This window comes from Pan paniscus, chromosome X (assembly GCF_029289425.2).
Source record: "Pan paniscus chromosome X, NHGRI_mPanPan1-v2.0_pri, whole genome shotgun sequence".
Lineage (NCBI taxonomy): Eukaryota > Metazoa > Chordata > Mammalia > Primates > Hominidae > Pan > Pan paniscus.
The window spans coordinates 134,633,296-134,649,719 of NC_073272.2; the positions used below are offsets into that span (position 1 = coordinate 134,633,296).

Genomic DNA, 16,424 nt, shown 5'->3' on the forward strand with positions numbered 1-16,424 from the left:
AAAAGCCAAAGGACTTCCAGTGCCCCGCTATCCCACATGCAGCCTGAACCTCTATTATCTCTCTTACCATACTTCCCACTCTTCTAGCTATTCACTGCCTCTGCTCTAATCACTGCTTTTCTTTGAATACATCACGCACAGTCTTGCTGTATGGTCTTTGCACAAACTGTGCCCTCCGTCTGAACGGCTCCCCCAAAAATAGCTGCCTGGCTAACTCCAACATCTTTCTCAACTATTGCTTTCCAATGAGGGCTACTCTGACCATGCTATTGTAAAGTGCAATCCAATACCCCATGCCCAGCACTGTGGATCTCCCTTGTCCTGCTATATTTTTCCATGGCATTTATTGCCTTCTAACATACCATATATTTTATTATGTGATGTTTAGTGTCACCCTTTTGTCATCCTGTGAAAAATCTACCCTCACAGGGTGAAGATTCTTGACTCTTTCATTCATTAACAAATTTTAGGAACACAGAACAGTGTCTGGTTCACAGTTAGTGCCCTACAAGTTTTGCTGAATGAATGAATAAGGGTAATGTGTGTATCAGAGTAATGTAAGCATAACCAGGTAAGCGATGAGTACATGGTAGCAATGATCATAAAAGGATTCTATTATAAATTATCACTGGACTAAAAATGGGAGTCCTAGTACACAAGACACGTACTTGCCATCACTAAAACATTGCCTACCCACATGATGCCCTCTCTCCACAAAATTGATCCCTGGTGAGGAGTAACTATTGACCGCCCACTGAGTGGTGACTCCTTATGCTAAGCACCACGAATACAAGGGCAGGAGCAGGATTTTTGGTTGCACAGCCGGTGTTTCAGGCACCCATCCTCCCAGGGAACCCAAGAGAAGAGCCCTGTATCTCCTTAGTAAATGCAGAACCCAAGCTCCCAAGCCATTTTCCCCAGGCCATCCTAATGGCTCCCTCAGCCTTGATGGGAGAAGCCACGATGTTCCCACCCATCACCTTTTAGTAGCCACAGGAACCTGCCCGCCCACCCACTGCATGCCCATTGGTTGGACAGTGGTAGAGGCGGGCCCTGACGAGCGCATGCTCAGAGGGAGAAGTCAGCGGAGAACCTGGGAGCTCCTTTGGAGGCTGCGGTGTCCCTGACTCTCCTGAGGGGGGCTCACTAACGGGTGGGTCCCATGCCACAGTGTCTGAGGAGAAGCAGGAAGTGAGTCCCTGAGGAGACGCCGTGACCTGAGGGCTTCCCTTACTGAGGAGGCCTCGTGCTTCATCTGCCACAAGCGGTGCCCAGGCCGGTGGTGACAACTGGGACGATGCTCAGGCTTCTGAGACTTGCTTTGGCCTTCTACGGGAGGACGGCCGACCCTGCAGAGCGACAGGGCCCACAGCAGCAGCGCCTCCCACAAGGTATTCCTCTGTGTGTCCCCTTGTCCCCCACCCCAGAAGCCTCCCAATAGGGGTTCTCCTCACCCCTGGAATGAGGCTGTTGTAACTCGGGTGGGTACTGCACGTGACGGTGGCTCCATCTTGTGCGTGCATGGGGAGGCAACCCGAGGCAACCCGAGTCCTCAACAATTCCCTGAGAACGAACCCCCAAACTCTCCTGTCCATCTAAAGCGGGAAGGTGTTGACAGAGAAGACCTTGGGGTCTGTACCGCCTGTGCTTTTCCCCCACGTGGTCGCACAGCACATGCCTATTTATATTCCCAGTAGGCGAGAAACTCCCTAATTTGCGAGTTAATTTAGGCTTGTATCCCAAACGGGAATGTAATTTGAAGCCAAGTTGATGCCTCATACTTATTTGATCCCAAAGGAAGGCAGAGAACCCCTGCCGGCGACTGCTGAGGTTTGATCCCTAAGTATTGCTGATCAGCTAGGCTTGTGCAGAATAAAAAAAAAAAAGAAGAAGAAGGAGAAATAAAGAAAACCATTCAGATGCTGTTTTGGGCTAGCCTTCAATCTCCAGATATCTTTTAGTACTTTGTCTGCTGAGATGGTTAAGTATCTATAGAAGGTGCTACTCATCATGTTGGTGATAATGATGAAGGAATATAATAGGAGCAGAAGCTTAAAGACTCTTATATGTAGAAATGCTAACAGGTAACATTTACACACTCTTGTGCAAGGCACTCAGAGCTCTCGACAGTTGATGTGCATGTGTCAGTTAATATTCATAAGCTGGGCGCGGTGGCTCACACCTGTAATCCCAGCTCTTTGGGAGTTCCAGGTAGGTGGATCACTTGAGGCCAGGAGCTGGAGACCAGCCTGGGCAACATGGCAAAACCCCGTCTCTATTAACAATTCAAAAATTAGCTGGGTGTGACGGTACACACCTGTAGTCCCAGCTACTGGGGAGGCTGAGACATGAGAACCGCCTGAACCCAGGAAGCAGAGGTTGCCGCTAGCCCAGATTGCGCCACTGCATTCCAGCCCCGGCGACAGAGCCAGACTCTGCTCAAAAAATTAAAAAATAATTAAAAATTAAAAATTTTAAATTTTAATAAATTTTTAAAAATATTTTAAAAACCTACAACAACCCTATTAGGCGAAATTGTGATTGTTGTGTATTGACAGATGAAAACAAGGTCAGAGACGTTATAAAACGTCTCTGCCCAGGGTTATGCAGATGGTGAGTGTAAGACTTACTTGTAGTAGGTGTTTGCATTTGAGGCTAATAATGTGACCTTGTTTCTTTATCTTGTAGGTGACACCCAGTTGACAACTGTGCAGGGAGTTGTCACAAGTTTCTGTGGTGATTATGGCGTGATTGATGAGTCGATCTACTTCAGTAGTGATGTTGTGACTGGCAACGTGCCTCTAAAAGTTGGACAAAAAGTTAATGTGGTTGTGGAAGAAGATAAACCACTTTATGGATTGAGAGCAATCAAGGTGAGATGTGCATGAGTTTGGGAATTGTGTCTTATCCCAGTGGGCTTTCTTTCTCCATCTTTCTTTTCTTGAATTAATCCGACATCTCTACTGTGATCCGTAGAGTGGATGTAGACTGCAATTTGAAGCCCCCCTCCTCTGAAGCTGTAGCTTCTTCTGTTGTAATATTTGTAGTAATTTGTGCTGTAAAACATAAAAGCTTACTTATCTATTATTCTAGTCTTTAAACAATATGAGTAACAATAATAATTATTGAACTCTTTATAATCTTACAACTTCCCTTATCAGGTAAAAAAACATTTTCTGTAGTGTGCATTCAAAACAGTGGAATTTCTATGTCAAGCCATGTGCATTGTAAATATTTTAAAAAGAGCTTCATGGAATTATAATTCACCAACCACAAAACTCTCTTAAGGGTACAATTCAATAACATTTGCAGATTTACGGAGTCCTGGCAACATCACCTGAGTCCAGATATTTGCCCATTCAGTGGCTATTATGAAATTATTCTTTAGCTCTATTGTACTAATTGATTCTCTCAGCAATAGGAGGTGAGACTGCCCATCTGCCCATATAGGCAAGGACAACAATACTATCGATCTGAAATCTTTGCACATATGAGAAAGGAAAAGCAGTCTCATCATTCATTTGGAATTATTAAGGGTCTTCATGAGATTACAGTAAGTTTTCTTTCTTAGACCTACTGATACAATAGGGATATTTACGGCTATCTCTATGGTAGGAAAATTAGATTTGTAATAGGAAAGTTTGTGTATGAAGCCCTTGTAGTATTTCGTCTGATACCATCTTTTTCCTTTGCTTTATGTCTTTCATTCTTTTACAGCATTATTGAGATATAAGTCACGTGACTATACAATTGGCCCACTTAGAGGGAACAATCTAGTGGTTTTTAATTTGTTCACAGAGTTATGCAATCATCACCACAATCAACTTTAGAACATTTTCATTACTCAAAAGGAAACTCTTCGTGCTCCCCCAACTGTCCCCTCCCCCAACAACATCCAGCTCCAGGAAATCACTTATCCACTTTCTGTTTGTATATATTCTGGACAGTTAAAAAAGGTTCCTTCTATACAACTGTAATTATATGTTCTTTCACCAACATCTTCTCATTCCTCCGTCCACCCTAACAACACAAGCGTCTGGTAACCACCATTCTACTCTACACTGCTATGAGATCCACTTTTTTATCTTCTGCATGTGAATGTGACCGTGCAGTATTTGTCTTTGTGTGACTGGCTTATCTCACTTACATATCATTCTCCAGGTTCATCCAGGTTATTTCAAACGGCAATATTCTGTTCTGTTTTATGGCTGAATAGCATTCCCTTGTGTATTTATACCACATTTCCTTTATACACTCATCCGTAGATGGACACTTAGATTGCTTTCGTTTCATAGCTGTTGTGAATAGGGCTGCAACAAACATGGAAGTGCTGACATCTCTTTGACACACTGATGACACTCTCTTTGGATACATGCTCAGTAGTGGAATTCATGGATAGTGTGAAAGTTCCATTGTTAAAATATTGGGGAATGTCCATACTGTTTTCCACGGTGGCTGTAACAATTTACATCCCACCAACCGTGCATAAATGTTCCAATTTCTCCACATCCTTGCCAACACTTGTTATATCTTGTCTTTTTAATGTTAGCCATTCTAACATGCGTGACTCAGTATCTCTGTGGTTCTGATATGCATTACCCTGATGATTAGAGAAGGTGAGTGTTTTTTCACATGCCTGTTAGCCATTTGTATGTCTCCTTTTGAGAAATGTCTATTCAGGTCTTTTGCTCATTTTTAATAGGATTATTTGTTTTCTTGCTATTGTGTTGTTGGAGTTACATTTTGGAAACTGACCCCTTACTAGATACATAGATTGTCAATGTTTTCTCCTATCGCATAGATTGTCTCTCCACTCTTTGATTGTTTCCTCTGTGGTGCAGAAGCTTTTTAGTTCAATGTAATCCCATTTGTGTATTTTTCCTTTTGTTGCCTTTGCTTTTGAGGTCCTGTTTTTAAAATATCGTTGCCCAGAACAATGTCATGGAGCTTTCCCCCTATGTCTCCTTCTAGTAGTTTCACAGCTTTGGGTCTTCATTTTAAAGCTTTAAATCATTTTGAGTTGATTTATATACACGCTGAGAGATAAGGGTGGAAATTCATTTTTCTCAAATGAATATCCAGTTATTTTCAACATCATTTATTGAAGAGACTGTACTTTCTCAACATCGTGTGTTCTCAGGCCTTTTGTCAAAAATTAGTTGACTGTAAATGCACAGATTTAATTCCGGGCTCTGTATTCTGCTCCATTGGTTGATGTGTCCGTTTTTATACAGGTACTGTGCTGTTATGCTTACTATAGCTTTGTCATATGTTTTGACATCAAGTAGTGTGATGCCTCCAGCTTTGTTCCTTGTATTCCAGACTGCTTCAGCTGTCTGGAATCTTTCATGGTTCCATACAAATTTTAGGAGTATTTCTTCTATTTCCAAGAAGAATGTCATTGGTATTTTCATAGCAGTTGCGTTGAATCTATAGATTGCTTTAGGTTACGGACATTTTAACAATATTTATTCTTCCTGTTCATGAACACATGATATATTTCCATTCATTCCTGCCTCCTTCAGTTTGCTTCGTCAATGGTTTATAGTTTTCAGTGTTGGAATCCTTCACCTCCTTGGTTAAATTTATTCCTATTTTAATGTTTTTGAAGGTGTTGTAAATGGGATTGTTTCTTGATATCTTTTCCAGATAGTTCCCTATTGGTGTATAGAGATACTACTGATTCTTGTATGTTGGTTGTGTCTCATGCCACTTTCCTGAATTTGTTTATTAGACCTAGTAGCTGTTTGGTGGTGTCTTCAGGGTTATTTATAAGTAAGAGCTTCCCGTCTGCAAACAGGGCCAATCTAAATTCTTCCTTTTGAATTTAGATGCCTTTTGTTTCTTCTTGCCTAATTTCTCTGGTTAGCACTTCCAGAACTATGTGCGATAGAAAGGGCAAAAGTGGGCATTTCTGTCCTGTTCCAGGTCTTAGAGGAAAAGCCTGCAACACTTCCCCATTCAGTATGATGTTATCTGTGGGTTTATCATATATGACCTTTATTGTGTTGAGGTGCACTCCTCTTATACCTAATTTGTGGAGTTTTTAGTCACGAAGAGGTGTGGAATTCAATCAAATGCTTTTCCTGCTGAAATTGGAATGATCCTATGGCTTTTTTCCTTCATTCTTTTCACGTGATATAGCACATTTATTGATTTGTGTATGTTGAAACTTCCCTGCATCCCAGGGATGAAGTCCTCTAGAACATGGTGAATGATTTTTTTAATGTGCTGTGGAAATTGCTTTACTAATACTTTGTTAAAGATTTTGCAACTGTGTTGATCAGGCATTTTGGCATGTAGTTTTTTTTGGTTTTCTCTTCTTTCTGTTTCCTCATCTGGGTTTTCTACCAGGGTAATGCGTTGTGACAGAATGAGTTCGGAAGTGTTCCTCTCTTGTCCGTTTTTTTTTTTTTTGGAATAGGTTTAAAAGTATAGCTATTAATTATTCTTCTTTATGTATAAATTTGGTAGTATTAGGAAGGGAAGTCATTCTGTCTTGGACTCTTCACTGATGGGGGATTTTTTATTACTGAATCACTTTCTTTTCTCATTAATGGTCTGTTCAGATTTTCCATTTCTTCACCATTACATCTCGGTAGGTTGTATGTGTCCAGGAATGTAGCCATTTCTTCTAGCTTGTCCTATTTGTAGGCAGATGATTGTTCATAATCTTCCTTATGATACGTTTTGTTTTGGTGATGTCATTTGTGCTGTGTCCTTTTTCATCTTTGATTTTAGTTATTTGAATCTTCTCTCTTTTTTCCTTAGTCTAGCTAAAGTTTTGTTGATTTGCTTTACCTCTTCAAGAAACCAAGTCATTGTTTCATTGATATTTGTATTGTTCTTCTCATTTCTATTCATTTATTTCTGCTCTGACCTTTATGATTTCTGTCTTAATTTTGCATTGCATTTTTTTCTTGTTTTTCTAGTTCCCCAAGGTGCAGTGTGAGGTTGTTTATTTAAGATGTATCTTTTCTTTTGAGGTAGGTTTTATTGATGTAAACTTCACTTTTAGAATTGCTTTTGCTGTATTTCATGGGTTTTTGTATGTTGTGCCTTCATTTTGCTTCAACACAAGAAATGTTTACACTTTGCTTCTACATTGACCCATTGGTTATTTAGGAGCATGTTGTTTAATTTCCATCCACTTCTAAAGTTTCCAAAGTTCCTACTTTTATTGATTTCTAATACTTTACCGTTGTGATTAGAGAACTGATTTGATGTTATTTCAAATTCCTCTAATTTGCTAGTACCTGTTTTATGACCTGCCCCATAATCTATCCTCGAGAATGTTCCACATGCAGTTGGAAAGAATATGTGTTTTGGAGTATTTGGATGGAATGTTCTGTAAATGACTGTCAGGTCCATTTGGTCTGGAGTGCAGATAAATCCCACTTTTTGTGGGGTCAATGTTCTGTCGGGACAATCTGTTCATTGCTGCAAGTTGGGTGTTGAAGTCCCCTACAGTTATTGCATTGCACTCTATCTCACCATTTATACCTTAATGTCTGCTTCATATATTTAGGTGCTGCTATGTTGGGTGCATATTTTTGGAAATCATTATATGCTCTTGATGAATTGACCCCTTCATCATTATATAATGATCTTGGTCTCTTTTTACAGTTTGTGATTTAAACTCTATTTTATTTGAAATCAGTTTAGCAGCTCCTGCTCTCTTTTGGTTTCCCTTTACATGGAAGAATATCTTTTTTCATGTCTTCACTTTCAGTTTACGAATGTCCTTTAAGGAGAAGTGGGTCTCTCATAGGTTTGATTGTTTTTGTTGTTGCTTTTTAAATGTATTCAGCTACTCTGTGCATTTTAATTGGGGGATGTCATCCATTCCTATCAAGGTAATTATTGGTAGGTAAGGATTTATTGTGGTCATTTAGATAATTTTTTTCTATCTATTTTGTAGGTAATTTCTTCCTTTCTTTCTCTTTTACTGTTTTCATTGATGGATAAGAGATTTTTCTCTATTAGTATGTTTTGTGGTTTTGTTTGTATTTGTTTTAGTGTGTCTATTACAGGATGTTTTTCTTTGTGGATAGCATGAGGCTTACGGAAACATAATCACGGCAGTTTATTTTACTGATAACATAACTTTGATCACAAAATACAAACACTCTACTATTTAACTCCACCCTGGGATTTTGAGTTTTCTATTTCACACTTTACAATTTTTTATATTTTGTATCCCTTAACAAATTATTGTACTTATTTTATTTTTACTAGTTCAGTTCTTTAACCTTTACATGAAAGATATAAGTGATCTGGAAACCACCATTACCTTATTAGAGTATTCTGAATTTGTGTAGTTACCTTTACTGGTGAGTTTTATACCTTCAGATGTTTTTGCATTACTCATTAGCGTCCCTTACGTCAGTTGGAAGAACTCTCCCTAGCATTTCTTGTAAGACAGTTGTGGTGGTGAGGAAATTTCTCAGCTGTGATTTCTCTGTAAAAGTCTTTATCTCCCCTTCACTGCTGGGTACATTATTCTTGGTTAGAGATTTTTTTCCTTGTGTTCCTAAAGTATACTATACTACTCTCTCCTGGCCTACTATGCTTCTGCTGAGAAGTCTTCTGGTAGGCATATTGGAACTGCCTTATATGTGATTTGCTTCTTTCCTCTTACCGCTCTCAGGATTCTTTCTTTATTTTTCATCTTTGACAGTCTGATTTTAATATGTCATGGGGTAATCTTATTTGGATTGTATCTGAATGCAGAACTTTGGTCTTCCAGTACCTAGACATTTGTAACTTTCTCTGGGTTTGGATGGCTCTCCATTATTATTTTTTAAATAATCTTTCTACCTCTTTTTCACTCCTCCCTCTTGAATGTGAATGACTCATACTATTGCTCTTCTGATATTGTCCCAGAAATCTAGTTTTTTTTTCATTCCGTGTCCTTCCTTTTAATTTTGCCTTCTCTGACTGTATATTTTCAATGAACCTGTCTCCAAGTTTACAGATTCTTTCTTTTGCTTGATCAATTCTTCTTTGGATGTTCTCTATCGTGTACTTCCTTCACTGTATTTTTCAACTTCTGGATTTGCTTGGTTTTTAACAATTCTTTCAATCTTTCTTGCAAATCACTCTGATAAATCCTGAATCATTTCTCTGTAATTGTTTTCAAGGTTCACAGAGCATGTGGAAAATAAATATTTTGAATTATTTGTTAAACAACTCATATATTCCTGTCTCTCTAGGGTCAATTGCTAGCACCTTGTTTTGTCAGTTTGGTGATGTCATGTTTTCCTTATTGTGTTTGATCTTTGTGGTAATGTGTTTATATCTGCGTATTGAAGAAGTAGGTATCCATTTCGGTCTTTGCAGTCTAGCTTTTAGGGGACATCCTTTAGCAGTAAGCCTGTCCAGAAACTCTATATAGGTCTCTTTTGGTCCTTATGCTTGTGAACACTACAGCTATTGAAGCACTAGGGGGATGCCTATTCACAGGGACACAGCGGCAGATGCTAGGATGGCTGGGATTCCCTTAGCTATTGAGGCTGGTCCCTTGTGAGACTGGAATCCAAGCCTCCATTCACTGAGAACTCCCTGTTGCTGTAGATTATTCTGAGCATAAGGCCACTGGAATCACTAGGGAGAGATGTGGGCCAGATATTGAGTTTGTTTTGCTGTGGCTGTGGCTTCCTGTCTGGTGCCAGGGTGGGTCTAGAGACTGTCCACAAGTACCATCTGAGAGTCAGGGGCCATGGGCATCTGTCAAGTGGTGGCCTGATATTGGGTTCCTAGGCAATGTCCTATGCTTGCTACTGTCTCTCTCCTCTGGGTGGATGGTATCTCTATTTATGCTTTGCTGTTGAAGGTCGGGGAAGGGGTGATGTGGGTAATGTAAAACTGTCCTTACTACCCTCTTCAGTGCATGTTTTCTTATTTTCATGCTATAACCGGGTACCATGGTCTCTCACCTGGTTTCTTTATGTCAAGTGACGATATTTTCATACAAGGATAGTTTTTCACATTGATGTTTCTGCAGGAGGACAATCACTGGAGAGTCCCATTTCTACATCTTGCTCCCCTCCTCCTCTATCTGTTTAATTTTTACATACTATAAATATGTCCATCTTGTCCATGTGGCTTCTGGGTTCAGGAAGTATCCTTAGGCTAATTCTAAGACATAATTTACACAAGTATTCACTTAGCTTTTCCTCTGAAAGTCATTCATTTATTTATATCTAAACATACAGCCAGCCTGGGTTTGCTTTTCATGTGCAGGACTGAGAGAAGGATCCACATCTTGTTTCACTACTGGCTACTCAGTTGTCCCTCAACATTAATTGTATAATCCACATTGCCCCTTTTTATTGAAATGCCACTTGTGTCATACAACACATTATCGTAAACATTTGAATCTATTTGTACCGGCTGTTGTGTTGGTCGTCTTTGCAAGGCATAAGAAACAGAGTTGGGAGCCATGAAACATGGGCAAAGCTTTAGTCTGCATATGTCTGTGAGTTGGCGTGGAGTCAAGGAACAGAGAGGTCCGAGGGTGCTGTGGATCATCCACTGGGATACTGACGGAAGTGGTGATAGATATGTGGATGGGAGGCTAATGCCTCATTCCTTCATGACAGTAAGTGAGGGGATAATAAACATCAGATTGGTATTGACAGCTGGAAAGACACCAGTTTAGAAATGAGAATAGCAGCAAACTAGGCTATTTTTAAAACCATGAAAAATTCTTTACAACTCAGTGGCTCAAGTTTCCATCAGAAGTCTCTGCTCAGCAAATTCCAACCCTAGGAGTTTATCCTATAGTTAAGTCAGGCAAGTAGTCCAAATGCTATGACACAAGTGAAATGTCTAATTATGTGAAATTGGGTTAGTAAATTACAGCACATCCATTAATTGGGATTCCCTGTGACTCTTTCCGTCCTCTCTTGTTATTTAAAAACTTTTGTGTTCATTTAATGTGATACTTTAACACTGAATACCATGCTAATTTGCTTTTAAAACAGGCATTTACACATGTATATATATTTGTGCACAGACAAAAACATCAGGATGAGTGTTACTGCCAAAAATGTAGTCCCTGGTGATCTCTTGGTAATGAATTATGGATTATGGGGTAACTCCTTTTTGCTGTCTGCTTATCTGTTTTCTTTCCTACTTTTAGTATAACAAGCTTACACTATTTTTGTAAGTTTTAAGGATTATAAAATAAGGACTATTACACTTCCAACAAGGGAAAAGGTTTGTATGCCTCTCTATTGTAGATAAAGTAAAGCCCTAATTTGACTTGGTTTTTCGAACCTCCCCCAGTTGAGGTTATTGCTCCAACTTTATCTCATGCTTCTGTCTCCTAGGCCTGGATCTCGGATGTTAGGGTCTTGCTCCCTAGGCTCCTAACTTCTGTTGTTTTTTCTCTCTGCCTCCCTGCTCCTTTACCCCGTCTTCTTTCCCAACCCAGCACAAATCTGACTTCCCCTAAACAATGCTTCTATTTTCTCCCTGTCTGAAATGTTCTCCCTCTAGATAATTCACAGAAACCATCTTTGAACTAGTTTTATATCCTTCATCGCAACCTGCTTATGACTATATACCTTTCCACTTTACTGTCATTTCACTGTGAATTTCTGCAGGCGAAGGACGGTATTATTTTAATCTTGGAATCTAATGGTACAAGGACATTAAACTTGGGTATGCAATTAATGTTTTGGGATACATTTCACAATTCTTGAAGCACGCACATGACTTTTACTGTCATCTCAAATCAATGGTCCATTTACCAAGTGAACTATATTCTCCAGTGTTTAGGATGGTTGTTGAAAATATTTTTGAATACAAGTCTTTTAATCATGTAAGTTCCATGTTTAAATTTGTATTGTTTTTGAAGTAAACTCTTTCCTAAATCTTCCAGGTGGATGTTGTGCCTCGCCATCTTTATGGTGCTGGACCCGCAGACTCAGGAACCAGAGTTTTAATTGGATGTGTTACTTCTATAAATGAAGATAATATTTATATTAGTAACAGCATTTATTTTTCCATAGCCATTGTTTCTGAAGGTATGATTTACATTTTGAAATATATGATGTAATTCTTAATTTTTTGAGAGGATTTTAGTCCTGGAACAACTTTTACAGTGTACTTGGCTTCAGTCAATGGCTCTTCAGTGTTAGAGGTAGACTGTTCCAATCGAAATTAAGTACAGTATAGGGGCAAATAGACAGTATTATAAATTGTGTGCTGTTGGTTATTGTGTGTTCATTTGTTCAATGCCCTCAGTAATGCCTGGATATACTATTCATTCATATGAGAATTTAATTTCTAATCAAGAAAACAATCCTACAAGTGCATAGAGACACTATTTTTAATACCCTTCAAAGACTATACTTGCAGGCATCATTTCTGTAGTTGGTTACTAGAGAAGTTTCTGTGACAAGGTAGACTACCAAATTTTAAAAGAATACACTTCAAATGCTTCAAACTTAGGATTGGAGATAGCGCCTTGTGGTTGTCTGTTTGTGTGTGTGTGTGTGTGTGTGTTGTTGAATTCTCTTTGTAATCGGCAGATATATTCTAATATTTAGCTGCTACCCAACGATATTTTTTTGTCTGTTTTGTCTACTGCAGCTGTCGTATAGCTTGGGTATAAATGGAGAGATTAGCTCCGCTTCCCCAGGCAGCTTGCTAGTTTGTTTTCTTGGGTGCAAAAGCAGGATTCTGACCTGAATTTTGTTTGACGATGTTGACTCTGTCTGCTTTGTTGAGAAGAGACTATGAGGGGAAGGGTGGAGTCAGGAAATCAGTCAGGAAAACGTTGTAATATTCCTGGTGAGAGATGATGGAGATGTGAATGAAAATGGAGAAGTGGAAAACCTGAGGATTGAGTTGACTCTGGATATATTTTGAAGTGAGAGAAGAACCCAGGAGGTAATGGATTAGATCTTTGTTGTGGAGGGAAAATGAGTCTAAGGTACCTCCAAAGTTTTTGATTTGAGCAGTTGTGAGAGTGGAGTTGCCAGTTTGTGATGTAGACGACTGAGGCAAACAAAAGTTGGTGAATATGGAGAATACCAACAACTCAGCTTTACACACGTTAGATTGGTGTAAGCATATGGATAATTGACCCTGAGGTTGGTTAGAGCTGGAGGCATATACATTTTGGAGTTATAAGCATATAGATATATGTCAAATCCACACAAAAGAAATGTATGTAAATTATCAGAGAGAGAGAGAGAGAGAGAACAGGTCTAACACAGTGTCTTATGTCATTCTACAGTGTTGGGTCCTAAGGTGAAGAAATGTTTAACTTTGTTGATATCACTAGTTTTCATTGTGGCAATTTACTGTCTCAGTTGCAGTTGGGATTTCCACTTGCTCCAGATTCTTTCACGTAACTTTGTTATCCTGTGACTCACTTTTAACTTATTGCAAACTTCTGTTTGAAACTCGATGGTCTTAACTGTAACCTGTAAGGCACATACTTAAGAGTTCATTAGTTGAACACAACACCAGGGGAAATTGATTCATTCTGAAAGTGACAACATTTCCTAGCGGTACTGCTACCACTACTACCAATCAACAGTTATTTGGTGGTTGCTATGCGCCAGCGATGATTCTGTGCGTATCACACATATCAACTAATTCTCAAGGCAGCTGTGTACCATGAAGGCTACTTACTGTGCTTCTCATTTTATAGATGAAGAAATCGAGGCACAGACAGATTAACCACCTTGGCTAAGGTTGCCAACTGAGTGAGTGGCAGTGTCAAGATTCGAAGCCACATAGCCAGGTTCAAACTTGTGCTCTTACCTATATGTTTGACTGCCTCTCACTAAGCAATTGTGAACACTAACAGTTGTTTAGTAAATCCTGTGCTGCTCCCTCATATTGGCTGTGATGCATGCTTCACACTTTCCTCCATTTAAATTTGTTAAATCAGTAGAGGAGAATCAATGCCTAAGGATTATAAACTTCTTTTTGGACTTAGAGATTTGTAGTGTCTGTTTAAATATGCACAAAATGGACTTTAGATTTAGCAGAACTGACTTTAAAGTAGTACACTATCAAATAACATGTGAAATTAAAAGTGACCTAGTTAAGAGATCATGACGCTCACATTTCTCCATGGCTGTTTTAGATTTTGTGCCTTATAAGGGTGACTTGTTAGAAGTTGAATATTCCACTGAGCCAGGCTTCTCAAACATCAAGGCAACTTCTGTGAAGCCCATCCGTTGTATTCATACGGAAGAGGTAATTTCTTTCCTGTTGCTCCCGTCAGCAGTTTCTGCTAACTCTTCCTTTGGTGATAATTTACGTGCCCAGGATTCTGTTGGGTGTAATGGGAATTCCAGAAAATATGAAGAAATACATTCTTTGCCAACAAAGGAGCCACTTTTCTTATTGAAAAGGCAGAATTTTCCAAAGGAAATAATTAGAAAATTATAGAGAACAAGCACATGATTAAGTTCTAAATTGTGCATTTTACTCGATACCCAAATGTTATTAGAATCTTCCGAGGACAGGAGGAAGAAAAACAATCTTTGTGCCAGAAAACTATAGGGAAAGAATGAATGGAGTGTGTTGTGGGACTTGAGCTGACCAGTAGATGCTAAGAATGATTTGGTTATTAAAGCCTGAATATGCACAGGCAATTCAAGGCAACAGAGGGTAATGGACATATTTTGGTAATATTTAGAGCAGGATTTCTCATCAGAGACCCAGGCCTCATTCCCAGAGAGTCTGATTTAATTGGTCTGAGGTGGAGCGTGGACATGGGTATTCTTACAAAGCACCCCTGGTGTTAGCAATGGGCCAACCAGGTTGGAAATCAATGATTTGCATCGAAGTGACCTGCACTCATGCAGGACCCAGGGTGAGGAGGTGCAAAGCTGGTTACAGTGATTATTGGGCTTTTCCATAATCATTTCCATTATTTATACTCACAGGTCTGCATTACTAGCGTACATGGAAGAAATGGGGTGATAGATTATACTATTTTTTTCACCTTGGATTCTGTGAAACTTCCTGATGGATACGTACCTCAAGTAGATGATATCGTCAATGTGGTCATGGTGGAGAGCATTCAGTTCTGCTTTATTTGGAGAGCGATTTCTATCACCCCAGTGCATACATCGTAATGACAAAGCATTTTTATTCTGTTTATCTTTCCTTTTATGAGCAGTAAAGGGGCTGGTTTAACTGAAAAGGTTAGCTTAGTAAGCCTAAATAGTACTTTATACATGACTTTTCTGGCAAATCTAATTGAGACACTGGCCAGTCCAACTGGACCAGGAACCCAGCTTAGGGAAATAACTTATTAATTAAAAAGCATGCTAAATTAGCTTGCTAGTCACTGGAGGAAAGGAGTTCTTAATTAAAATGAACACTGCCATTAAATTTGAATTCCATATTTCCCATTAGCAGCAGCGGATTCCAGGATGACGGAGGCCTGAGACGGCCCAAAAGGGAACGTCGGAGCCAAAGCATTTAACTGAAAAGGCATCAGGGACAGCATGTTAAAGGCATGATTTAAAGTTACAATTTGACTTCAGTTTTGAGCCCCGTTATGCTGCCTGTACAACCTGTATTGTTCCATAGCCTCTTTCATCTTCTGTCACCCACATAACTTGCAGTGTTTATTGTTTTACTTGTTCCTTCTTCCCCATGCTAGAATGTAAACTCCACAATGGCAGGATGTCTTTTAATCTGTTTTTTTTTTCTTTTTTCTTTCTTTTTTTTTCTGTTGTCATTAAAGCATCACCAAGCACTTAGAAGAGTGCCTGGCAGACTCAGTGAGCAGATAAAATGTTATTAACTTCAATGACTGAATGACTGGGCCAGCAATGATACTTACCTGTGGTTCATTCATCACTGGTTCCTTAGGAATAAAATTGTTGAGCAATGCACTAAGACCTCTCTGTTGATTTTTTTTTTTTTTTTTTTTTTTTTTGAGACAGAGTCTTGCTCTGTCGCCCAGGGTGGAGTGCAGTGGCGCGATCTCGGCTCACTGCAAGCTCCGCCTCCTGGGTTCACGCAATTCTCCTGCCTCAGCCTCCCAAGTAGCTGGGACTACAGGCGCCCGCCACCACGCCCGGCTAATTTTTTTTGTATTTTTAGTAGAGACGGGGTTTCACCGTGTTAGCCAGGATGGTCTCGATCTCCTGACCTCATGATCCACCCGCCTCGGCCTCCCAAAGTGCTGGGATTACAGGCATGAGCCACCGCGCCCGGCCCTCTCTGTTGATTTTTAAACAACACCAACAACCATAGAAAGTCGACTCTGCTGTACATGAGCCTCTGTGAGCCACTTTGTTGCAGGGGTGCAGCTCATGTGAAGTCACGAAGAAACGTACAAACACAGAGACCCTTGAGGGAAGGACAAGCTGCTTACCCACTGGGAAAGGTTATACTAAAATCCCACAAGTAAACTCCAGGAAACTTCATGCTTT

The 16,424-nt window shown here is 39.7% G+C and overlaps 2 protein-coding genes across 2 annotated transcripts in view; one reads left to right on the forward strand and one right to left on the reverse strand.

Moving 5' to 3' along the window:
* Positions 1-16,424, reverse strand: part of ZNF75D (zinc finger protein 75D) — a 222,969-nt gene that overhangs the window by 81,496 nt on the left and 125,049 nt on the right. The gene's annotated exons all lie outside the window — the stretch shown is intronic.
* LOC100974911 (cancer/testis antigen 55) lies at positions 562-15,885 on the forward strand. The gene is made up of 6 exons (XM_003804469.4): positions 562-1,391; positions 2,689-2,873; positions 11,891-12,035; positions 14,114-14,226; positions 14,922-15,109; positions 15,397-15,885. Exons 1-6 carry the CDS (start codon positions 1,298-1,300, stop codon positions 15,464-15,466), a joined length of 795 nt encoding a protein of 264 aa, XP_003804517.2. The 5' UTR covers positions 562-1,297; the 3' UTR covers positions 15,467-15,885.